The 25849-nt window shown below is 43.9% G+C and overlaps 1 protein-coding gene across 1 annotated transcript in view; it reads left to right on the top strand.

The window, feature by feature from the left end:
- The window catches only part of LOC140356650 (polyamine-transporting ATPase 13A3-like), a 40735-nt gene extending 17529 nt beyond the window's left edge, over positions 1-23206 (top strand). Inside the window, exons 11-32 of the mRNA XM_072441789.1 lie at positions 983-1150; positions 2452-2609; positions 3105-3293; positions 4710-4771; positions 4886-5036; positions 6813-6935; positions 7010-7160; positions 8101-8221; positions 10236-10360; positions 13438-13598; positions 14247-14369; positions 14470-14549; positions 14626-14668; positions 15914-16023; positions 16116-16212; positions 17048-17120; positions 17884-18061; positions 19486-19664; positions 20211-20299; positions 21446-21526; positions 21729-21824; positions 22682-23206. Of these exons, the coding sequence (XP_072297890.1) occupies positions 983-1150; positions 2452-2609; positions 3105-3293; positions 4710-4771; positions 4886-5036; positions 6813-6935; positions 7010-7160; positions 8101-8221; positions 10236-10360; positions 13438-13598; positions 14247-14369; positions 14470-14549; positions 14626-14668; positions 15914-16023; positions 16116-16212; positions 17048-17120; positions 17884-18061; positions 19486-19664; positions 20211-20299; positions 21446-21526; positions 21729-21824; positions 22682-22861 (2738 nt within the window). The 3' untranslated portion in view covers positions 22862-23206. The remainder of the gene's footprint in view (positions 1-982; positions 1151-2451; positions 2610-3104; positions 3294-4709; positions 4772-4885; positions 5037-6812; positions 6936-7009; positions 7161-8100; positions 8222-10235; positions 10361-13437; positions 13599-14246; positions 14370-14469; positions 14550-14625; positions 14669-15913; positions 16024-16115; positions 16213-17047; positions 17121-17883; positions 18062-19485; positions 19665-20210; positions 20300-21445; positions 21527-21728; positions 21825-22681) is intronic.
- Positions 23207-25849: the final 2643 nt, after the last annotated feature.

Genomic DNA, 25849 nt, shown 5'->3' with positions numbered 1-25849 from the left:
TTTAGTCTCCGTTTAGTCCCTCTTAATTCCCGGTTTAGTCTCGGTTTAGTCTCGGTTTCATCTCGGTTTAGTCCCGGTTTAGTCTCCGTTTAGTCCCTCTTAATTCCCGGTTTAGTCTCGGTTTAGTCTCGGTTTAGTCCCGGTTTAGTCCCGGTTTAGTCCCGGTTAATTCCCGGTTTAGTCCTGGTTAATTCCTTGTAAAGTTTTGTCCTGGGTTAGATCCTAAAAGTGCAAACGTTGAAAAGCATTGTTGTACGTGCGCAGGCTTTATAAACGAGGCCCCAGATCTGTGAGGAGGGGAACCCGCTCACAGTGAGACAATTAAACAGATGTTACAGAGATACGGCAAATGCCAGACTGTGGAACATTCAAGTCTAAATGCTGCTGACATCTCCATGGAGACGAGCAAGTGGCAAATACATAGGCAAGAGTTACACATGTCTCAAGTATCGACATTGCAATGATCGAAAATCACTAAATCACTAAATGTATTGCAATAACGCCAAAGACAGAAACATAATTTTAATTAATAATAATAAGATCAAATCAAATTGTTTTTCCTGATTTTATTATTTTCCTTACTAAGTACTAATTAGCCCTGTTTTTGTGACAGTTAAAGTAAGGCGTGTACTTTTTGGAGCTGAAAATATTGCAGTAAAAAGTATTCTAATAAGTATATAATATTGCAATGATACAGAATATCGCAGTGCTTACAAGCATATTTCATGACGCAGTATTTTCCTAGTCCTTTAGTGCACTTTAGATTATAGTACTTTACAATACAAAGGTAACTGACATCAGAACAGAATTATCACAGATCGGAGTCAAAGCTTGTCTAGTAGAACATTGGTAGCACTAATATTGGTAGATGATGTCTGCACGATGATGGAGGGTGCGCGTCAATATAAATACTCCGCGTGTGAGGGCTTAAAGTATCTCTTATTATCCCTCGTAACTATGGACCTTGTGTGTTGTTGCTCAGGAGAGAGCGTCCCGGTGACAAAGACCAGCGTGCCCAGTGCTGGAGGCGAGGGCTCCGAGCGCTACAGCCTGGACGAGCACAAACGCCACACTCTGTTCTGCGGGACTCGGGTCATTCAGACGCGCTTCTACACGGGGCAGCCGGTCAAGGCCGTGGTCGTCCGCACAGGTCAGGAGCCGCTCACCGCTAGCCTCTTTACCAAATATCACTCCGCGGCAAGCTCTGTACTGCGGCTGATTGGCTCCATGGAAAGTCTTGTTGTAGTTTGTACCATGCCGATAAATATATACAGTGTCTAGCTCTTCTTTTCAGCCGGAAACCTTGTATTAATCCTGTGGTCTTTTAATTACAAGAATTTAAGAAGAATATTATCCACATGTTGAAGTTATGTATTACTGGGGTGTTTAAAATGTTTGTGTCCCCTGTATGTATGTACTGTAGGGTGGAACATTTGTGGCAAAATATCTATTTGCATTATTTTCGGACAAGCGTTGAACTTGTGATTAGATTAGTAATTTATGTTTTAATAGTAAGATTCTATCAGTGCATATCAAAACAAGCCCAGGAGCTAGACCTTTTGACTGAAATATGAACTACTAAACTAATATAAGCATCAGAACTAAATGTAGAGTACAAAGGAACAAACGACCAGATTTTATACAGAATCATACAAGATGAATGAGTGAAACACAGAAGACCACAGATGACCATAGATGACCACAGAAGATCACAGAAGACCACAGAGGACCATAGAAGACCACAGATGCCGACTGAAGAACAAATATGACCACAAATCAACACAGAAGACCACAGATTGACTACAGATCGACCACAGATGACCACTGAAGACCACAGAAGACCACAGAAGACCACAGAAGACCACAGAAGACCACAGATGACCACTGAAGACCACAGATGACCACTAAAGAACAAATATGACCACAGATGACCACTGAAGACCACAGAAGACCACAGATGACCACAGATGACCACAAATAGTTCACATTAAAAGCTTTTGTCTTCATTCGGGCATCACAAACCTGCTTCCAGATGGTAGAAGACAGTCTTCAGTCCACAAAGGATCTTCTTTGCAAGATTCAAAATGTATTTGTACTGATTTGCTAAGTATTGCCATTTTGCCATTGCGATTTTGGTTTAATTTGGTTTAGCAGCCCTATTATCAATGGCTCTCAATCTTTTCACACTAATTACGTACCACTTCTTTAAATATTTGGCCATCCAGGTGCCACCAGGGCTAGTCTCACTACAAACTGGCCTTAGACTGGACATTTGAGTAAACCTGGACTAAACAATGCTTAAACTGAGCTTAAACCACATATAAACAGGCAAAATATCACACACGCTTAACTTTTTGGTTGTAATTATGTACATTTTTTCTATATTTAATAAAAAATGAGGAGACCAGTCACCTATATTAACCTTTTGTGTGTGTATGTGTGTGTGAGCAGGCTTCAGCACGGAGAAGGGGCAGCTGGTGCGCTCCATCCTGTACCCCAAACCCACCGACTTCAAACTGTACAGAGACGCCTACCTCTTCCTGCTGTGCCTGGTGGGAGTGGCTACAATCGGCTTCATCTACACGGTGGTCCTCAGCATCATGAACAATGTGTGTGCTCACGTTTACATCTCACTGTGTAAAGGAGATATAAAACGCCAAATCGACTTTTCAAAGCTTTTAAACTGTCGTAATGGTTTCCTTTCATCATTAACGGAGAAATGTATGCTTTTTTCAGTTATTTGTTGTAAATTATGACATAAGAAGGCTATTATTTTACGTTTTGTTCCTTGTAAACTGCAATATTGATCTAAAACTGCTTTGTATTAGAAAGGGTCCATTGACTTCCTGTTCAAAACTACAGAACGAGTCTTCATTTTTAAATAATCAGAAGCCTAAATAGTTTTGAAGAGGACATTAATGCAGTTATTTTAGAACACAATGACAAATGATAATGTTAAGTTATCAATAACACAAGTTAATGACAAGTTATCAATAATACAATTCTAAAAGTTACAGATTCACTCAAAATATATCTCCACTAACTCATCGTATCTGTTAAATCTGACGTTCATGTAGACAAATGACGTACTTCCTCCACCGCAGGTTCCAGCTTATCTAATCGTGATCAAATCCCTGGACATCATCACCATCACCGTGCCCCCTGCCCTGCCCGCGGCCATGACGGCGGGCATCGTCTACGCCCAGCGCCGGCTCAAGAAGGTGGGCATCTTCTGCATCAGCCCCCAGCGGATCAACATGTGTGGACAGCTCAACGTGGTCTGCTTCGACAAGGTCAGCGCACTCTGATCTTTAGGCAACAATAAGAAGGAGGAGGGAGAAGAACACTGGGGAGAAAGCAAGTTACTTTTTAGGCAAGATTGGTTAGCTTTTTTGAGTTTTTACATTCTTGGTCTTGTATTGATCTTTATTCATGCTTTTTTGCTCCTCTCTGAGTCTCTGAAAATGACTCGACTTGAGACGTTTCAATACAAAATTGAGTCTTTAGTGATGAGCCACAAAAAGATGACAATACACGAGCAATTTCTGCAGTAAAAGCCGCTTTACAGATAGTTACACACCATTAAACCCACTTAGTTCATGAATAATGGGCCCTGACTCTACCTTTTTTGAGATAATAATGTATCCTAGACTTCTTATTTGAAGGACACGTGAAGCGCTCCCCCCTTTTTTCCCTTGTTGGCCATGTTAAAGACCCTAAAATCCCTAATGCCCCATTTGACATTCTCTTCCCTCTAACCTTTCCAGGTAATAGATTCATAACGATAATTCTGTACGTGCGACCAATTATGTTGTGGCAAATCCTGTGTTCTTGTCACACCGACTTGATTTTGTTACTCAAGCTGGTCTCAGTTATTACCCTAATAGTACTCACATACCTGACTGACCGCACCACCACAGCTGCGGCCTCAGATATGATGCCCCCGCCGCTTCCCTCGTGACAGGCCCACGCTCAGGCACCATGTAATGCAAGACTTGCTTATATGCAGATGGATGGTAAAAGTAAAAGAATCATGAATAAACAACATAATGACCATATAGGCCTGTGCCTTAAAGTTTTAGCATAAACTATAAAGAAAAATAACCCTTGATGTTGCACTCTTATTTCATGTTATTATAATGCTTCATACATTTGTGAAGCTTTTGCAAATGTTTCATCACTTTCAGCAGATTTATTATTTTAAGTTCTAAAACATGAGATGCCAAAGTAAAGGTAAAAGGTTTAAATGCAAATAACCATCCAAATAATGTGTTTTTAATATGACACTACAAAAAAGGTTGCTTCCTGTTTTTTGCAAAGTTTAAAGTTTGGTGTGCACTACATTAGGGTTGTTGAAAAGGTTACGGTCACCATAACCATTTGTGCCATAATAACGACGTGACACGGCCGAATCCTGAATGTCACTGTTTAAGGAAATTAAATTTGCAGAAGGAAGTAAGAAAAGAAGTAAGTATCGACGGTGAATCTGAGGAGCACTGAAACTGTATAGTTGTTGAAAAAAGTTATGAAAAACCACAATACTAGATTATAATCTAGTTAAAAGCTCCTAAAAGTCGATTTTTGCTTTGGCTCTCCTTTAAATGGTGCGATCCGGTTTGTATTTTCCTCATTTCAGTAGAATTGTTTGAGAGTTTGCCCTTTTCTGGCTTTCATAGAGTTCAACATTGAAACTTAAGTGCATGTTTCAGACCGGGACGCTCACTGAGGAAGGACTGGACTTGTGGGGAATTCAGCGTGTGGAGGACAGAAGGTAATGCTCAAGTTTTTAAGTTTAAGTCACTTAGAAACTTCCCCAGGCATTTGCCCTTTCAAAATAAATCAAAATAAAGAAATACCACAATGAGACAATGTTTTTCTTTGCCAGATTTCTTGCTCCTGAGTCCTCGGTGAAAGATGAAGCCCTGAGCGCCTCGGTGTTCGTGGCCGGCATGGCGTCCTGTCACTCTCTGACCACCATCGAGGCCCAGCTCTCGGGAGACCCTCTGGACCTCAAGATGTTCTGTGCCACAGGCTGGGTGGGACGCACGGCTTCTCACACACGCTTTTATATGATGATGGTCTCTGTTTGGGCAGCCGGAAGAAAAAAGTGCTGTCAATACCATAGCAACTTTATTTATACAGCGCTTCAAAACTTTAAAACTTTACAGCTGAACACAAAGCATAGTATAAACAAAGGCTAATACAATGCAAATATAAAAACACAAGTCCGTATTAAAAGCGACAAACAACCAAACAAAAAACTTTTTTTCTTTTTTTCTTTTTAAAGGTTGAATGGACAATTTTTTGGGCCCAAATTTTAGTCTTATTTCCTCGTGGCGTGGACTGCCGATTAGTCCTGCCACGTATCAATCATAAAACGCACCTATCACTCACCTGTAGCCGTGTGCGGCTCGTCCCCACGTTTCCGTGTGCCTAAGCGCATGGATCTATCATAATATAGTTCCCTCAGTGTACGGGGCAAAATGAAGACGGAGAAAGACAGTTCGAGTTCAGTTGTGTGTTGTATCGGTCCGCACGGGGCAGGGCGCATGCGCATTTCCGCCTGCGTTCTCAAATCGCCGAAAAATCATCCACTGCGCCTTTAAGCAACAAAAAAAAAAGTAATTTTAATTATTAGCAGCTTGTAAAAAAAAAAAAAAAAGTGTGTGTTTTTAGGAGTGAAACAGTCTAATCGCTTATGGCAATAAGACTAAATGAAAACTTAGTTATTTTTCTTATCAGGGTGTTTCCTATGATTTGTGCTGAGATTTGTGTTTTCAAATCCCTAAATCTCTCAGTGCTGGTCAATAATTTCCCTCCGGAGACAATAACCTTGAAGTGTGGGAGGGGTCGGCCATGATGGATCTGAGCTTGGACGGCTTCTTCTCTCTGTCAACCGTCGGGCTTTTGGACTTTTTGGACTTTAGACCCCACCACAGTTTACTTTTTTATTATTCCCGTCTCACAGCCTCCTTAGGAAGTGGAGTCTGTTTTGCCCCTTGCTGTCCATCACGTTCCTCTGGCTCTTCCAGCCCGACTAAGCGTTCAGATGTACTCCAAGATACTGCGATTGGAAACCACTTTCACCTTGTTGCCCTGGATTATGATGGGTGTAAACTGGGTGCCCCTCCTTCCTCTCCTGAAGTCCACTATCATCTCTTTAGTTTTTGTCCAGAAAAGTAGTTCCTGTCCACAAAGTCCTCTATGGTTCTTCATTATTCCTCCTCCTCTCCCTCAACTTCAGTATCATTCGAAAATGTATGTAGAAAACAGGTGTTGACGTTCACATTGAGTTGCATTATATTGTAGGATCAAAAAACATTACCGGTATGTATTTGTTGCACCATTTGTAATCCATTTATTTATCACCCTCTCAATAATCGCACATGCTCTCATCACAAGCACTGTGTTTACCGTATTTTCCAGACTATAAGTTCCACCGGAGTATAAGTCGCACCAGCCAAAAAATGCATATTAGAGAAGAAAAAAACATATATAAGTCGCACTGGAGTGTGAAAATAACAAACAATATCACATATAAGTGTAAATATAAGTATAAGTCACACCCTGGGCAAAACTATGAAAAAAGGTGCGATTTATAGTCCAGGAAAATACAGTACTTTTGGTCTTATTTATGCCATGAAGTAACTATACCAGAATACAGTTACTGAGTATTAGTAATTGTCTTTTTTCTGTACTTGTATTTATTTCCCAACGTGGTTCACTCAGCAGAAGGACATTACCAATTCAAATGATTCACAAAAATGACTCTGTCCTTTACCATTTTCATCTGAAACATCCTGTATTTGTAGATCTTGGAGGAACCTACCCAAGAAGAGACTGCCCTCCACAATCCCATAATGCCCACAGTGGTGCGTCCACCCAACCACGTCGCCAAGGAGACAGACTTGAGTGACCATCTCACAGAGACGACGGTAGGTTTCATCTGCACAAAGGTTATGCCGTCAGAATATCGCTTCTTTACTCGTGACCGCCTTGTTTCCGTCAGTCTTGTGAGATCGGCATCGTCCGTCAGTTCCCGTTCTCCTCAGCGCTGCAGCGGATGAGTGTGGTGGTGCGGAGGCTGGGCCAGAAGCACATGAACGCCTTCCTGAAGGGGGCGCCAGAGGTCGTGGCCAGTCTGTGCAAACCTCTCACAGGTCAGGCTTCTGCACAGATGAAACTGAAAATGTGAATGTATATAATGTTAAAGTATGGACTGTTGGTTGTTTTGCGCTTTGTTCCACCTTTCTAAAATGCCCCCAAAAATGAGTAAATCCACAGAGAGTAGACATATTTAGGACATACAAAAGACATGTAAAAAAAGCTAATACAAAATAAAGGGCGAAGATGTTAAAGTGCATAAAACAGATGCTTAAGTTTTTCTAATTGTGTCTTGGGATAGTCCCTGTGGTAAATATTTATCATAGTTTTACGTAAGTTGCAAAAAATTTAAGTTGTATGCTTTCAGTGTATCCTGTCCTTTTATAGTTTATTGGATATTTTAAAACGGGACATTGTGTAAATTTGTGTATATTCCAGCATTATTTTTGAATATTTCTGTACATAGCTCCTAAATACAACTATTGTGGGATTTACTTTCTGCCTGTCAAATATTTATCATGATTTTACATCAGTCTAGTGGCAGTTTGTGAATGAAAAATAAAAAATAAAAGGAAAAATAAATGGAATCTCTTTGTCATCAATAAGTGACATCCATCCATAATGTAGGGACAATTTAATTTCTATTTAACAAACTATTGGTATTATCAGGTGTTATTATTTGTCAAATCATAACTATTGTTGTGTAACGTACATGGCTTTTGGCCCTATTTACAATATGGTTGCTAGGTAACAGTTGTGAAATGACCTCTCCATATTTCACATCTGCTGCTCATGTCCAGGATGTAACATTTAAACATCACCAAAATAGTCAAACAAGAAGAAAATAGTCAAAACCTTTAGTTAAATTTGAAATGTAATCATGTTCACTGCATTTTTGAGTGATTTGCGTCATGCACTTTCTCATTTGTATTAGAAATGTACAGTTACTCACCATCTGACGTATGTTTGGTAATAATGTGGTGTTTTGTGCCTTAGTCCCAGAGAGCTTTGGCGAGACGCTGGAGACCTACACGCGACAGGGCTTCAGGGTGATCGCTCTGGCCCACAGGCAGCTGGAGGTCAAGCTGTCCTGGCACAAAGTCCAGGCCCTGAGCAGGTGTGCACTCACTCTAACACTCTGCACCACCCTGACACTCTGCATCACCCTAACACTCTGCACCACCCTGACACTCTGCACCACCCTGACACTCTGCACCACCCTGACACTCTGCACCACCCTGACACTCTGCACCACCCTGACACTCTGCATCACCTTAACACTCTGCACCACCCTGACACTCTGCACCACCCTGACACTCTGCATCACCCTAACACTCTGCACCACCCTGACACTCTGCACCACCCTGACACTCTGCACCACCCTGACACTCTGCATCACCCTAACACTCTGCACCACCCTGACACTCTGCACCACCCTGACACTCTGCATCACCCTAACACTCTGCACCACCCTGACACTCTGCACCACCCTGACACTCTGCACCACCCTGACACTCTGCATCACCCTAACACTCTGCACCACCCTGACACTCTGCACCACCCTGACACTCTGCATCACCCTAACACTCTGCACCACCCTGACACTCTGCACCACCCTGACACTCTGCACCACCCTGACACTCTGCACCACCCTGACACTCTGCACTCACTCTAACACTCTGCAACACCCTGACACTCTGCACCACCCTGACACTCTGCACCACCCTGACACTCTACACCACCCTGACACTCTGCACTCACCCTAACACTCTGCACCACCCTGACACTCTGCATCACCCTAACACTCTGCACCACCCTGACACTCTGCATCACCCTGACACTCTGCACCACCCTAACACTCTGCACCACCCTGACACTCTGCACCACCCTGACACTCTGCATCACCCTAACACTCTGCACCACCCTGACACTCTGCATCACCCTAACACTCTGCACCACCCTGACACTCTGCACCACCCTGACACTCTGCATCACCCTAACACTCTGCACCACCCTGACACTCTGCACCACCCTGACACTCTGCACCACCCTGACACTCTGCACCACTCTAACACTCTGCAACACCCTGACACTCTGCACCACCCTGACACTCTGCACCACCCTGACACTCTACACCACCCTGACACTCTGCACTCACCCTAACACTCTGCACCACCCTGACACTCTGCATCACCCTAACACTCTGCACCACCCTGACACTCTGCATCACCCTGACACTCTGCACCACCCTGACACTCTGCATCACCCTAACACTCTGCACCACCCTGACACTCTGCACCACCCTGACACTCTACACCACCCTGACACTCTGCACTCACTCTAACACTCTGCACTCACTCTAACACTCTGCACTCACTCTAACACTCTGCACCACCCTGACACTCTGCACCACCCTAACACTCTGCACCACCCTGACCCTCTGCACCACCCTGACCCTCTGCACCACCCTGACACTCTGCATCACCCTGACACTCTGCACCACCCTGACACTCTGCACCACCCTGACACTCTGCACCACCCTGACACTCTGCACCACCCTGACACTCTGCACCACCCTGACACTCTGCACTCACTCTAACACTCTGCACTCACTCTAACACTCTGCACCACCCTGACACTCTGCATCACCCTGACCCTCTGCACCACCCTGACACTCTGCACCACCCTGACACTCTGCACCACCCTGACACTCTGCACCACCCTAACACTCTGCACCACCCTGACACTCTGCATCACCCTAACACTCTGCACCACCCTGACACTCTGCACCACCCTGACACTCTGCACTCACTCTAACACTCTGCACTCACTCTAACACTCTGCACTCACTCTAACACTCTGCACTCACTCTAACACTCTGCACCACCCTGACACTCTGCACCACCCTGACACTCTGCACCACCCTGACACTCTGCACCACCCTAACCCTCTGCACCACTCTAACCCTCTGCACCACTCTAACCCTCTGCACCACTCTAACCCTCTGCACCACCCTAACCCTCTGCACCACCCTAACCCTCTGCACCACCCTAACCCTCTGCACCACTCTAACTTCTGCACCACCCTAGCCCTCGGACAAATACAACCTCTAATATATTTGTCCCTCACAGAGACGTGCTAGAAAACAACATGGAGTTCCTGGGTTTGATCATAATGCAGAACAAGATGAAGGAGGAGACGTCCGGAGTGTTGATGGACCTACACCAGGCTCAGATCCGCACGCTCATGGTCACAGGTAACACACATCCGCACGCTCATGGTCACAGGTAACACACATCCGCACGCTCATGGTCACAGGTAACACACATCCACACGCTCATGGTCACAGGTAACACACATCCGCACGCTCATGGTCACAGGTAACACACATCCACACGCTCATGGTCACAGGTAACACACATCCACACGCTCATGGTCACAGGTAACACACATCCGCACGCTCATGGTCACAGGTAACACACATCCGCACGCTCATGGTCACAGGTAACACACATCCACACGCTCATGGTCACAGGTAACACACATCCGCACGCTCATGGTCACAGGTAACACACATCCACACGCTCATGGTCACAGGTAACACACATCCGCACGCTCATGGTCACAGGTAACACACATCCGCACGCTCATGGTCACAGGTAACACGCTCACGCTCATGGTCACAGGTAACACACACGCTCATGGTCACAGGTAACACACATCCGCACGCTCATGGTCACAGGTAACACACATCCACACGCTCATGGTCACAGGTAACACACATCCGCACGCTCATGGTCACAGGTAACACACATCCACACGCTCATGGTCACAGGTAACACACATCCACACGCTCATGGTCACAGGTAACACACATCCGCACGCTCATGGTCACAGGTAACACACATCCACACGCTCATGGTCACAGGTAACACACATCCGCACGCTCATGGTCACAGGTAACACACATCCGCACGCTCATGGTCACAGGTAACACACATCCGCACGCTCATGGTCACAGGTAACACACATCCACACGCTCATGGTCACAGGTAACACACATCCGCACGCTCATGGTCACAGGTAACACACACACTCACGCTCATGGTCACAGGTAACACACATCCACACGCTCATGGTCACAGGTAACACACATCCACACGCTCATGGTCACAGGTAACACACACACTCACGCTCATGGTCACAGGTAACACACATCCACACGCTCATGGTCACAGGTAACACACATCCACACGCTCATGGTCACAGGTAACACACATCCGCACGCTCATGGTCACAGGTAACACACACACTCACGCTCATGGTCACAGGTAACACACATCCACACGCTCATGGTCACAGGTAACACACATCCACACGCTCATGGTCACAGGTAACACACATCCGCACGCTCATGGTCACAGGTAACACACATCCGCACGCTCATGGTCACAGGTAACACACATCCGCACGCTCATGGTCACAGGTAACACACATCCACACGCTCATGGTCACAGGTAACACACATCCGCACGCTCATGGTCACAGGTAACACACATCCGCACGCTCATGGTCACAGGTAACACACATCCACACGCTCATGGTCACAGGTAACACACATCCACACGCTCATGGTCACAGGTAACACACACACTCACGCTCATGGTCACAGGTAACACACATCCACACGCTCATGGTCACAGGTAACACACATCCACACGCTCATGGTCACAGGTAACACACATCCGCACGCTCATGGTCACAGGTAACACACACACTCACGCTCATGGTCACAGGTAACACACATCCACACGCTCATGGTCACAGGTAACACACATCCGCACGCTCATGGTCACAGGTAACACACATCCACACGCTCATGGTCACAGGTAACACACATCCACACGCTCATGGTCACAGGTAACACACATCCACACGCTCATGGTCACAGGTAACACACATCCACACGCTCATGGTCACAGGTAACACACATCCACACGCTCATGGTCACAGGTAACACACATCCACACGCTCATGGTCACAGGTAACACACTCTACATCTGCATCCACCCTGCTTCCTCTAACTCTGTCATCATATATAATGTTGTAAGGTATAATGTTGTTTTAAAGCTCCTTCATTCTTATTGTACATTAGTCTTTGGAGGAAAACACAACATTGACTATCTTGTAAAAGCAGCAGTTTGTGACATAATCAGCTCTCAGGTCCATATCGAGGTTGCACTCGGGCAGTTTCACTTCTATCCATTTCTTCTGCTACAGCCAGTCAGCTGTCATAGCAAGGACCCCCAGACTTCCCTCACCCAAGACACTTCCTCCTCTAGATCCCAAAGTGTTCCCAGGTCACAGAGAAGCATCTTCCCCGGGGCCTCCTCCAGCTGGGACATGCCTTGAACACCTCACTGGGGAGGCGTCCAGGAGGCTCCGGAACAGATGCCACCTCAGTTGCTCTTCTCCATGTGGAGGAGCAGTGGCTCTACTCCGAGCTCCTCCCATGTCTCTGTGCGCCTCTCCCTATCTCTACAGGAGCACAGACACCCTGCAGAGGAAAATCCTTTCCATCACTTGCATCCACAATCTTGTAATTTCTCTCATTTTGTCAGTCATTACCCAAAGCTCATGTCGTCTAACAAACACTGTTCTCGTGTGTGGCCGGGGTGTCGAGTGGTTAAGGCGGCAGCACATATGCCAGGCTTCATATGTGTCTTGAGTTCTAATCCCGGCTTTGACGGTTTGCTGCATGTCTTCCCTTCTCTCATCCCCATTTCTCAATGAAACTCTCCGGTCTAATGAAGCCTACTGGCCAACAAATCCTTTAAAAAAAGAAACGCTTTTCTAAAGCAGTGCCTGAAAATGAATCTATGTGGATATTAACTAACGAAGTGTTTGTGACAGCTCGCAGTATCTCCGCTTTAATGTATTAATGTCACATAAACAGGATCAAGATTTCAGTTTCTTTTTAGTATTATGTTAATTCTTGTTAACCCTGCGACGAGTTGGCCACTGCCCAGGGTGTACCCCACCTAAGGCCCAAAGTCACTGAGATAGGGGTCGCGGGTGACTGGACCCTAACGGGGAAAAAAAAAAGAATTCTTACAATTATAATGTGAATATTACTAAAATAACGGAATTATTAACCAAATAATCTTGACATCTCTATTCACATCATAATTTTATAAAATTGCTGGCTAATACTAAAATTGCTCAAATTCCTATTTAATACAGAGTTCCATTAAAACGAAAAACATTTTTTATTTACAAATGGCATATGAATTATGTATGTTATTCATAGCTGCGTTTTGTCTTGTTTGACAGGAGACAACATGCTGACAGCCATCTCTGTGGCGCGGGACTGTGGGATGATCTGGGCTCATGAGAAGGTGATCATCGCAGACGCTGTTCCTCCAAAAGACTTCCACCCAGCGAGCATCAGCTGGCACTACACCCAGAACGCTGCACCCAGCAAGGATCTGCAGGTACAGCACCGTTCTGAACCTGCACAACCAAAACCACTGGGGTCTTCCACCTGTTTTTCCACCGGTTCACTTTGGATCACATTGGTGCGGTGTAAAAGTGTCTCCACTGAACTGTAGCGGCCTGTTGAAGTGACCCAGAGCAGACCCTGAGAGGCAGACGCTTCCACAGGGGTTTGGATCCATTTGACTCCATTTGACTCGCTTGAGATGATTGGCCAAGAAAGAAATACAGAGTTAGGTGAAAACAATACGGCAAAAAGTAGATAATATAAAAGAACAGAGCTCTTGAGATAAACCGCTACATTTCCAATGATGATAACTTTATATGTTGAGTCAACCTGATTTAGCATAACAAAGCTAGCATCAGCTGTTTCCTGATTATCGCCGCACAACCCTCGCGTTTGGAGTTAAATTATTATATCTCTGCTGCATATTATAACACCTCTCATATTATCAAAGCCAATGCATTTCACAAAGAGACGTTAAAATGTGGTCTAGAGACGCAGAGAAGGGAAGTAAATTCAGAAAGAGATGACGAATGAGTATGAGTAAAATGAAATGAGTAAAAATGCATGCTGTATATTTCTTGTCTATATTTGTTATTGTTTGTTTGAATTGGCTATTTGTAATTCTTCCTGCTTATTTCAGTCAGTATCGATCCAGCTGGAGTCCCTCTGCGACCCACTGCAGCAAGAAGACCGATTCCACTTCGCTCTGAGTGGTCCGGCCTTCACTGTGGTCATGGAACACTTCCCACACCTGGTCCCAAAGGTTCGCCCGTCCTCACATTCAGTAACCTTCACATTTATAGCCCAACGCTCGTCTCATATTATATGTATTGTCGTTTTTTGTCCACCGGTGGGCGCTGCAGCTTGCGGTAGCGGCCACGGTGTTTGCGCGGATGGCTCCAGACCAGAAGACTCAGCTCGTGGAGGTCCTGCAGAGCCTCAAGTGAGTTCAGCTGGATTCTGGACGTGTGCATGGAGGTGTCATTAAACAGCCTTTGTGTCGCCTGCTTTCTTTTTAGTTACACCGTGGGAATGTGTGGGGACGGAGCCAATGACTGTGGCGTGAGTAGGATTACACAAAGAAATCACACAAATAAAGCATTGAGATGAAACTATATGGCCACAACTGCGACATTTTAATATTAAAGGACAAGTATGCAGCATTTTTTGTATAGTTATTGGCCTTTAAACATGTACTCTCGTGTTTTAGGACTTGAAATACTAATGGATACAAGAGAAAGATCTTACCAGTGTGGTAATGTAATTATTCTAGGTGGAAAATTTAACTTTTCTGGTGCACTGTCCATCCCCTGCTTGTGCTCATGGAGAGGTTATTGCTTTTACCTGGTTTTAACTTAAGCAGAAGACACTGTCAGGAAAGGTTAGATCAGATCTGTGGAGAAGCCTGCTCACCTTAAGCATGCACTTTTTATTTTACCAATAAATAACTATGTTTGAATAAATGCCAGATAGATACATTTAATGCCATACCGTGGAACATTTAAGGCAATGCAATAACAGAAAGGGTACACAGTGCACATTTAAAAGTCACCGTTTCCCACAGACATTTTGGACAGCTTTTGAAAATGTTCCGTCCCCTTTTTCACTGCAGTAGAAGCTCTCACTCATACACATGACAGCCAAAGATCAGTGACCCTGCCTGGCACACACACACACACACACACACACTCACACTCACACTCACACTCACACGCACTCGCACTCGCACTCGCACTCGCACTCGCACTCGCACTCGCACTCGCACTCGCACTCGCACTCGCACTCGCACTCGCACTCGCACTCGCACTCACACTCACACTCACACTCACACTCACACTCACACTCACACTCACACTCACACTCACACACTCACACACACACACACACTCACACCACAAGTAAAGACAGAGAATACACACCCTTATGGTATAAAGGAGTTCTTAAAGAGGGTTCCATATTCAGTTTCAGTAGGCCAATAACGGAGGATTTACGCTCAATAAGAGCCGCGTTTGGGGTTAACGGGCTACTGGCAGACTATTACACAGAAGTACCCGTCTAATGACCTGAAAAACGTTCCACTGCTTTGGTGTCCACTAAAACAAGACTTCTTGGTACAGGCGGAGCTGAGAAACTGCTATAAAACCACATCATGCAACAGAGTGAAAAATGCTAAAAATTAGTACTGGAAATCACTTTTGATTTGTTCCCAAAAAAAACCTGGTGGACTTTCTGGTCTACGCCCCCCAGTGTCGCCTCCATCTATTGGCAACGACTTTTCACCAAAACGTGTTCTGCATTTGTTTGCAGGCGTTGAAGAGGGCCCACAGTGGGATCTCTCTGTCTGAGCTGGAGGCGTCTGTGGCTTCTCCATTCACCTCCTCCACCTCCAACATCTCCTGTGTCCCCAGCCTCATCAGGTACTGCCGTCTGCCTTGTGCCAGGGCAATACTTCAGATTCAAGTGTGGTTTGTAGAGAGAACTGGACTCAGGGTTTGTGTTGGCTCCACAGAGAGGGCCGGGCGGCTCTCATCACGTCCTTCTGCGTCTTCAAGTTCATGGCTTTGTACAGCATCATCCAGTACCTCAGTGTCACCCTGCTCTACTCGGTAATATGTTCATCAATATGTTGTATTTATCTGTAGATCTCTATATACACATCCCTGCCCTTATTTTGTTAAAAATCTGATCTGGTCCAAAGCTGTGCCTGCATTGTCCTCTTTGGATTCAACTGTGGCCGCTACAATTGAATTTTGCGGTTGGTCCTGCCTCTGCTGGTCACTACGTCACGACTGACCCCCTGTCAGCCCCGCCCACTGCCACGGGGGTTTAGTTACACTTTAAATATTAAAACATATTTTGTATTAATGGGATGCACAGACCTGCTTATTGTATTATTATTTATTTCAATTGGGATCATCGGTTTGATTGAATAAGTACATTTTTCATTATCATGAAAGCAATTGTGTATAATTTATTTGATCTGACTATAACTTGCAACTTGAAAAAATGTTTTAAATAACATTCCAAGTTAGTGCTGTGAAGTGCTATTGGACAGATCTAATGCACTTCTGCAGCTTTAAATCAGAAGATGGCAGAAGGATTTTGAACTAATTCTGGATACTTAACTCAATATGTCAATACTAGTACTTTTACCATATGCAGTCAATACATTTATTTATTTTTTTAATCTTTTTCAAATAACCTTTGCGTAAACAAAATCAAAACGCTGTTAGATTCGGCGTGTGCTCTTCCAGAACACACCGGCCTCTCGCTCCTCAAATGCCCTTTTCTATCTCGTTCTCAAAACCTGCAAAGGTGTGACCAACCAGAAGTAATAAATCACATTACTCACATCAGATAATAAAGTGATTCCATTATCTGATAACTCCAGCGGTGTTTGTATTTGATGTATATGTGATTCTTTGCCCTTTTCTGCTGCAGATTCCTAGTAACTTGGGTGACTTCCAATTTCTTTTCATTGACATTGCCATCATCCTCATCATTGCCTTTACAAGTGAGTAGCGAATTATTAATGATTTAACAGTCACCAAAAATCATCATGTTAAAAAAAACATTCTAAATCTGTATTAATTTTGTGTATTAGCAAATTCGTTATGATTCTGGTAAGCGAGAGAGGAGATTAAAGAGGAAAAATGTACTGTTTATTAAAATCACAAGCTAAAGCTAAACCATGGACTTTTGGGAGTTCATTGCAAGCGTGTTAATTATTAATTATTATTAATATCAGGGTTGTATAATAAATTATATTTCTCATAAACATCTCCAGAGACACTTTTTGATGCCATTAGAAGGTGGAAAGTGTCCAGATTTAGCAGATTTAAAGCAGAATCTATGCAATCTAAACCCTTTGAAAGCACACTGGGACCAGGCGAGGGTCACTAATGTTTAATCTGATGAGTTTGAAAGATATTTTGTTATTTAAGGCTTCATTTTAGGACAAAGATAAACTCTCAAAAGCTAAATTTCAGTCTTGTTATATCTTCCCTGCAGTAACAGTGTGGCAGAACTCTGTCTGTGTCTGTTTTTGGGCTTCATTTTTGTCCATGGAGCTGTTAAAATGGAAACTGAAAGTAGTCTATCCGTCATTTCTCTGGCTGTGCACATGTGTAGCTAGCAGGGGGGGACAAAGAACACTCCAACTTGCCCCACAACATGGCAAACAAGCAGCATTTACGCATTTACGAAACAAGTCCAATGCTGTTTATCTGTAAAAGCAAATCCCAGTTCCTAGTTTTTGTCATGTTTCGTGTGTCCAGTGAGTCTGAACCCAGCGTGGGAGCAGCTGGTGCCGCGGCGGCCCCCCTCCAGCCTGATTTCGGGGCCCCTGCTGTTCTCCGTGCTCACTCAGATCCTCACCTGTCTGCTCTTCCAGCTGCTGGCCTTCCTGCTGGTCCAGGAGCAGAGCTGGTACGAGAAGTGGACGCCCCAATCCAAGTCAGTATTTACTCAGAAAATCAGAAATCAGATGAAATGAGGATTATAACAGTAGAAAAATCTCACTAACAATGAAGGTCAAAGCAGACGCAGTGAGGAGTGTGAACTGAGAAAATGATTGAATGCTTATACTGTTAAATAGTCAGATTGCACATTTGCACCGGGTTTATGGTTTATATCTCTGTCATTACTTCGGCCTGTTCACATGAAACAAAAACTGGCACAATGTTCAATGCTTTTCGGCTGCAGAAATAAACAAAATAGCTGCAGAAAGTGGTGCCATTATTCAACTCCAGAGACAGGATTGTTGTCAGTTGAAAAGGTTAAAGGCCATGAGAGCTGATCCCAAACAAATGATAAGGTATCTGTGGATTTCTATATTGGATACTGGATACAAATTTACTATTGGTTCTATAAATCTTATATGGTAAAAAAAATGTCATCTCAAATGTGTTGTGCAACTTTAAAGGTTGAATGGACGATTTTTTTGGCACAAATCTAAGTCTTATTTCCTCGTGGCGTGCACTGCCGATTAGTCCTGCCACGTATCAATCATAAAACGCACCTACCGCTCACCTGCAGCCGCGTGCGGCTCGTCCCCACGTTTCCGCGTGCCTAAGCGCATGGATCTATCATAATATAGTTCCCTCAGTGTACGGGGCAAAATGAAGACGGAGAAAGACAGTTCGAGCTGACGCAGAAGTGGACAGAAATCTATGGGAGACGAGAGGTGCGATGCGCTCCGTTGCGCTAATAAACAAACGCACGTGTGTGTTGTATCAGTCCGCACGGGGGAGTGCGCATGGGCACTTCCGCCTGCGTTCTCAAATCGCCAAGAAATCGTCCATTGCGCCTTTAAGAATGTCTGATAAATAGTTTACACGACAAAAACTAACTACATTAAAACAATTTATAACTGAAGCTGATTTTAGATCTTTTATCACTGCAATAAAACATCAGAGCTTTGATATTGTCATTTAGGGCTGTCACAATTATTTTAATATTTGACTAGTCAGTGATTATTTTTGCGATTATTTGACTAGAGACATTTTAATAATAGACAAATCATCAATCAGACACTGACAAAGGACATGAAATAATAGTAAATACATTTAAAAAAAAACATTTTTAACTAAAAAAAGGGTGAAATATGGTGACTGAAAGCATCTAGTTAGATAATATTTATGAAACTCAGTAATTGTCTAATCTTTTGACATTTTCATCGAATAATCCTTCTGTCCTTGTTATAAAAGGTCTTCTTGTCTGTGTTTTAGAGTCTGTTGTCCAAACAATTACGACTGTAAAAAAGAATCATCACATTTTTGCACTCGACTACTCCTGATTGGTGGATGAATTGTTGCAGCCTGATTGTCAGTGTTGTAGTGATGAAGATGATGGAGTGTACCCTGTTGCTGTGTGTCCAGTGCCTGTAACGTGAGCCGCTCCTCTCAGCCCTTCAGTCTGAACAGCTCTTACGTGGACGTCAAGAACATCAGGAACTACGAGAACACCACGCTCTTCTACGTCTCCTCCTTCCAGTATCTGGCAGTGGCCATCGTCTTCTCCAAGGGAAAACCGTTCAGGCAGCCCAGCTACAAAAACTGTAAGGAAATCTCTATGCTACACACAAGGCTTAAGTTTAGAATTCAACCATCGTTCCCTTCAAAAAACATTCATCATTTTGCTAATCAATTAGACTAACGATTATTCTTCATTGATTAACTTGACTTGTGTTAGCATTAGTCCCGCTTGTGTGATGAATCCTGTTTAATAAGTCTCAGAAAACATTTGGTTTGCGATGTCCCAGGTTTGTGACGTCATAGTTAACGCTCCGAGATCCATAAATCATCAGATGATGGGGGGAAGCTAGGTTTGTTCATCTCCCCAATTTTAATTCTCTCTGCTGCCAGTAGTTGAGTGGCCAGTGCCAACACCAAATCCTGATGGGGGAACGCCTCACAGATCTACAGTAAAGTCACGTGTGCTTTCAATAGATGCATTTTTTAATTTCTAAAACATGAGATGCCAAAGTAAAGGTGCTAAAAGAGAAAGTTTAGAGGCAAATAACAACACAAATAATGCATTATGGGTCCTTTAAGATACGTTTATTGCTGATAACAGTTGATTAATGACTGTTGTTTGTCCGTAGGGCCTTTTATGTTGTCCTGCATTGGTCTGTACACCTTCCTCCTCCTCATCATGCTGTTTCCTGTCACAGCTATTGATAAATTCCTTGAGGTAAGCCTAAAAAGAGATTATTTCTAAATGTATTAAAGATGCCAGGTGTATGTTGAATGGATTCCTCCTGATTCTTCACATACTGAGGACATAAATAACTTTTTGTAGAATTTGATAACCCAAAGCAAGCCGCTCATAGAGAACCCAAAATGCCGACATAAACAGTTTAAAACAGAGTAAATTACACGATAAAGTGCTCAATCACAGAGCTGTTCGGGCGCTCGGCTCACTACTTTCTCCTCAGCGCGGGTCACGTGACTCTGGCGTCTGGGAGAAGAAAAATAATATAATAATAATGGTGCTTCCCATGGTGGAGTGGTTTAGGCGGCAGCACACATGCCAAGCTCCATGCGCAGCGGGCCGCAGTGTCAAGAGTTTGAATTCAACAGTTTACTGCATGTCCTCCCCTCTCTCATCCCCATTTCACACTCAGCTGTCTTGTCTAATAAAGCCTACGGGACAAGAGATCCTTTAAGAAGGTCAAGTCAGTCTGACAGGCACATAGTTATGGATGAATAATTATCAATAAATTATTAAACATCAAACAGACTTTATTATTCAACTTTTTGGTTGTGATGTTGATCTGTTTATAGCTCAAGCTCGGTTTATTTAAGAGTGTTAATCATAACGACAGCTCAACAGTGCTTTGTTTTAACAGCTCTTCTTCTTTCGTTCAGTCACGTTGTGTCCAGTTAAACGCCTGTCGCTGTCTGCTCGTGTTTTTCTGACTCACGCGTTGCATTGTGGCCTATATGAACAGTTTAGTGACCAGTGCTGGACACTACTTACTAAACCAAGGCTAATTTATACAGAATAAATCAAAGCATGAATAAAATCAACATAATTATTGACAGAAACAGTACATTTGAGGCAGATGGAGGATCTTGGCGTTATTGCGATATGCTTTGTCCGATGCAATATCAATTATTGCGAGGTTGATCCTTTTGTAATATATTGTCCAGCCCGAGAGGTGGAGCTTATTCAAACACTATGTTCATTAGATGTTACAGTTCCCGTTTACCTGAAGTGAGCAAACAACAATAAAGGCCACTGATTTCCTGCTGCTTGTCTTCTTGCAAACGCACAAAAACTGCCTGTATTTGAAAGCATTATCTCCCATTGTCTAAAGGTCACTTGTGGTTCCAGATTGTGTGCGTGCCTCATGAGTGGAGAGTCACTGTGGTGGTCATCATCATATCAAACAACGTCGTTTCCTTCACACTCGAGGTACGTTTCACTCCCCGCTCTTTCTTTTACTGGCTTCTCAGTATTAAGATCTTACCTCGCATGCAGCTGTGTTCTGGTCCTTCTGCTCCTCTGCAACTTATTAAACTCGTGCACTCTTTTCCCAATGATGACTGTATTTGCCTCAAACCTGATCTGTGTTGTGTGATCAGCTGATTCTGAAGTTTGATCAAATCTCCCGCAGACGTTGATCCTAGACGTCATCTTGCAGAGGCTCGTTTTCAGAGACAATCAGAGCGATAATCCAGAGCCTCTGCCGCCCTCTGCTGACGCGCTTCAGGTGGGGACTCTTCTCTCCCACTCTGCTTTTCTACAAATAAACATGTTTTTAGGTCCGATTTTTGTAAAGTAATTAAAGGATTTTATGAAACAAAGCAAACGCCTACACACACCATACTTTTCAAGACATGACAAGATTTTGACAGATCGTACTGAAGGATTTGTTTATCTGATTCAAAGTGTGATTTATTAAAGTTAAAACTCCAAACCAGGAGACCAAATTTGAATTGTGATGCCATTTGTCAGTTAAATGAAGTTTATTCTAATACTAAATAAAAATCACCCAAAATGTTCACACATTTTTTGTGTTTATTATGTCAAAAAAAATAAGCGATAAGCATTTTTTTAAAAGATTGATATTCCCAGATGTGTCCCTGTGCAATTTTGACCGTTTTTACACATAAAACCCCTTTTTTTTTTTTTACCTGACATAAAATGTATAACGTATTTTTTCTTACCTTGGTGTAAGTAAAGGACTGTAAGTAACAAGTTTCAAATTGAAATATCTAAATCAAATTCACCTGCAGTGTCTCACTTTAAATAAATAATGGTATAACTTTTTTTAAATTAAATATAACAAAAAAAATGTGGAACATGTTTTTGAAACTTTATACTTTTTTTTTTTTGCCGTAATACTGTAATAACATTCTCTTTTACAATGGCTGTTGTCGACACATACGATCTACCAGAATGTAGTGTTTCAAATCACTTTTTTGAGTCAATAATCCACTTGGCTGGAGAGCAGATTTCAAAAATATATAAATGTATTCTTGCCACGATCCATATTCTTAGATTTGACACTGGTTATGTGTGATGAGGGGAAAAGCCAGTTTAAGTCAGCTCCTTGTTGTTTTCCAGGAGGCTAACGACCGCTGGGGCTCGCCCTTCCTGTCGTGGCTCTTCTGTCAGAAGAGACGTCCCCCCAGCCAGAGGTACAGACAGCTGGCCCTGGAGCTGCAGGACGACCCCGACTGGCCCCCTCGTCCCGGGACAGTTCTGTACGCCAACGCTCAGACGCACAGCTCTGCCTCACTATGAACGTGAGCCGTATAAGTACTGTACGAGTATGTGTACATGTGAACGAGCCAGAGACCCAGCACACTGTGGAGCCTGGTGAATTCAATGGTACTAAGCTCTGAGTTCTTACCATGGTTGGAAAGCCTTCTAAAACGATAATCATTTCATGTGCTCTAATCATATCGGTGGAGTATTTAGTGTTAGCTGCTATCTTTTTTTTTTTTTTAATGAGGAATGCACTGGAGCCGTACTGTGAAAACACCGCCAGTCTTAACCACGAGCTGCTACAACATGACCAGGTCCGGAATGTTCACAAAACACCACTGAGCCACTGTAGTCCAAGAGCCACTGTAGTCCAAGAGCCACTGTAGTCCAAGAGCCACTGTAGTCCAAGAGCCACTGTAGTCCAAGAGCCACTGTAGTCCAAGAGCCACTGTAGTCCAAGAGCCACTGTAGTCTTAAGAGCCACTGCGGTCCAAGAGCCACTGTAGTCCAAGAGCCACTGTAGTCCAAGAGCCACTGTAGTCCAAGAGAAGAGCCACTGTAGTCCAAGAGCCACTGTAGTCCAAGAGAAGAGCCACTGTAGTCCTAAGAGCCACTGTAGTCTTAAGAGCCACTGTAGTCCAAGAGCCACTGCGGTCCAAGAGCCACTGTGGTCCAAGAGCCACTGTAGTCCAAGAGCCACTGTAGTCCAAGAGCCACTGTGGTCCAAGAGCCACTGTAGTCCAAGAGCCACTGTAGTCCAAGAGAAGAGCCACTGTAGTCCAAGAGAAGAGCCACTGTAGTCCAAGAGAAGAGCCACTGTAGTCCAAGAGCCACTGTAGTCCAAGAGCCACTGTAGTCCAAGAGCCACTGTAGTCCAAGAGAAGAGCCACTGTAGTCCAAGAGAAGAGCCACTGTAGTCCAAGAGAAGAGCCACTGCAGTCTTAAGAGCCACTGCAGTCTTAAGAGCCACTGCAGTCTTAAGAGCCACTGTAGAAGAGCCACTGTAGTCTAAGGGAGCTTCTCAAAATAGGTTGAAGCTTAAAAGATGAAATGTTTAACCCCCTCCCCCCCAAAAAAGACACACAAAAAATATTTCTGGCTTCACATCAAATTTGACGCGTTGAAAAAGCGATAGTAGCTTGATAGACCTGCTCACCTCTAGTGAACATCCCTGAACATCCTTTGGTATGTTTATCAGTAGAAGTTATGAACTCTCCAAATAATGTCACCTGTCACTCATGTTTGTTTAATCAATCCACATGGTCCAGGGGCCCTAGGGGCCCTACGACACATCCCATTCAACCGAAACTGTGAGATGACCACATTGAGATCGTCTCAAGAGGATGAGAGAGTGAGAAACTAATGTTTCTTGTCAAAACCTGTAATTGTCAATTGCCTGAGTTTAGACCTTAGACATGTCAGAATGACAGAAGCAGAACACATGCTTTTGTCTCAGTGAGAATCTCACGTCTTCTGTGATTGACCGAAACCTCATGCGGGGTTTGTGTCGGTCCTTCTTCCGGTCAGTGCGTAGCACGATACCAGAGCCAAATCTCTTGATCATTTGCTGCGCTGCGTCTTGCCGCAAAAAAGCTTTTTCAACTTTTCTGCACCAGCCGCGTTGGCGACGCCGTGGCTACAGAGCCGCGGCGCGGTGAAATAGCCTAGCAGTTTCGGCCGCGCGCTCCCCGTTGGCGACGGCGACGCCCGCCCCGCTCTCTGCACGGGCCACGGCGCGCCGTGCTCCCCCGCACGCACCCGCCGCCTCATGTTGGCCTAATGCTCGTTGCTGATAGTTTTTTAGTTTTTCAAAACAATTACTGCCACAACGATGTATTGAAGCTTCAAAAAGACGAAATGTAGGTTCAACCCCCCCCAAGACGAAAAATGTCAAGTCTTTTCAGCTTCAACCCATTTTGAGATGATCCCTAAGAGCCACTGTAGTTGTAGGTACTGTATGTAGGAGCATTCTGCCCAAAAGTAGACATATTATGCCCAATCTATTTTTAAAACCTATAGTTTTCCCTTTTCATTTACCCATTCAAAGTCGCATTTAGAGTGATTTTTGTTTTTATAATAATTTTTATTATCCTGCAATCAAGACGGCACTGTCAAAAGTATTGAATATCAGATACTTAATACCAAATCTATTATCTAGGACTAAATTGTACCTTTCCTGAACAGTTTAGATCACATGGAAGCGATAAAGTCTCAAGGAAAGTACTCTTATTGGACATGATGTATTGTCTAAAAAAGATATGTATCTATTATTATCAATGTGGTATCGAAATCTGTATCAAATTCCTTAGTATCAGTTAAATTAAAATGTTAGTATGGTGACAACACTAGTTTATGTTGACGCGTATCTTTTATTAAGTTATTTTAGTTCACTATTGCAACTGAAAATGTCCAGAATATAAAATAGTCATCCTCGGGTATAATCGATGATAAATATTTAGCTGAGAAAAGCACAATATGTCTTCTTTGAGGCGTTACATGTTCTCCATTGGTCCGGGTTATCGGCTGATCCTCCATCGTGGAACTACAAACCATCAACCAGAAGATCAAGATGTGGAGCTGGAGCTGGTCCCGTGCTCTTGACAGGGGGCCCTCGCACTGCTCTTGACAGGGGGCCCTCGCGCTGCTCCTGACAGGGGGCCCTCGCGCTGCTCCTGACAGGGGGCCCTCGCGCTGCTCCTGACAGGGGGCCCTCGCGCTGCTCCTGACAGGGGGCCCTCGCAGCACTGAAGCATGGGCTGAAGGGCCAATTCTCCCTTACTTTACCTTAACTTTAAGTGAGCAAAATCATCGTACATATTACTCAAATGAACTGTAGTTTGTAAAGTGGCCATTACCAAAAACTGAGCCGTGCCAAAATGAACAGTGCATTTGTGACAATGGAAACAGGCCCCACTGGCCTTAAAGTCTTTGACGCTCACCACTGAACTTCCTGTGGAAATGTTTCAGCAAATAATTCATACATTAAAGATTTAACCCTAAGCATTTATTCTTAATGTACAACCC

The sequence above is a fragment of the Eucyclogobius newberryi genome, unplaced genomic scaffold (assembly GCF_026437365.1).
Source record: "Eucyclogobius newberryi isolate DKJ021-1_F unplaced genomic scaffold, fEucNew1.0.hap1 SCAF_12, whole genome shotgun sequence".
Lineage (NCBI taxonomy): Eukaryota > Metazoa > Chordata > Actinopteri > Gobiiformes > Gobiidae > Eucyclogobius > Eucyclogobius newberryi.
This window is presented reverse-complemented; position numbering and strand designations above follow the sequence as displayed.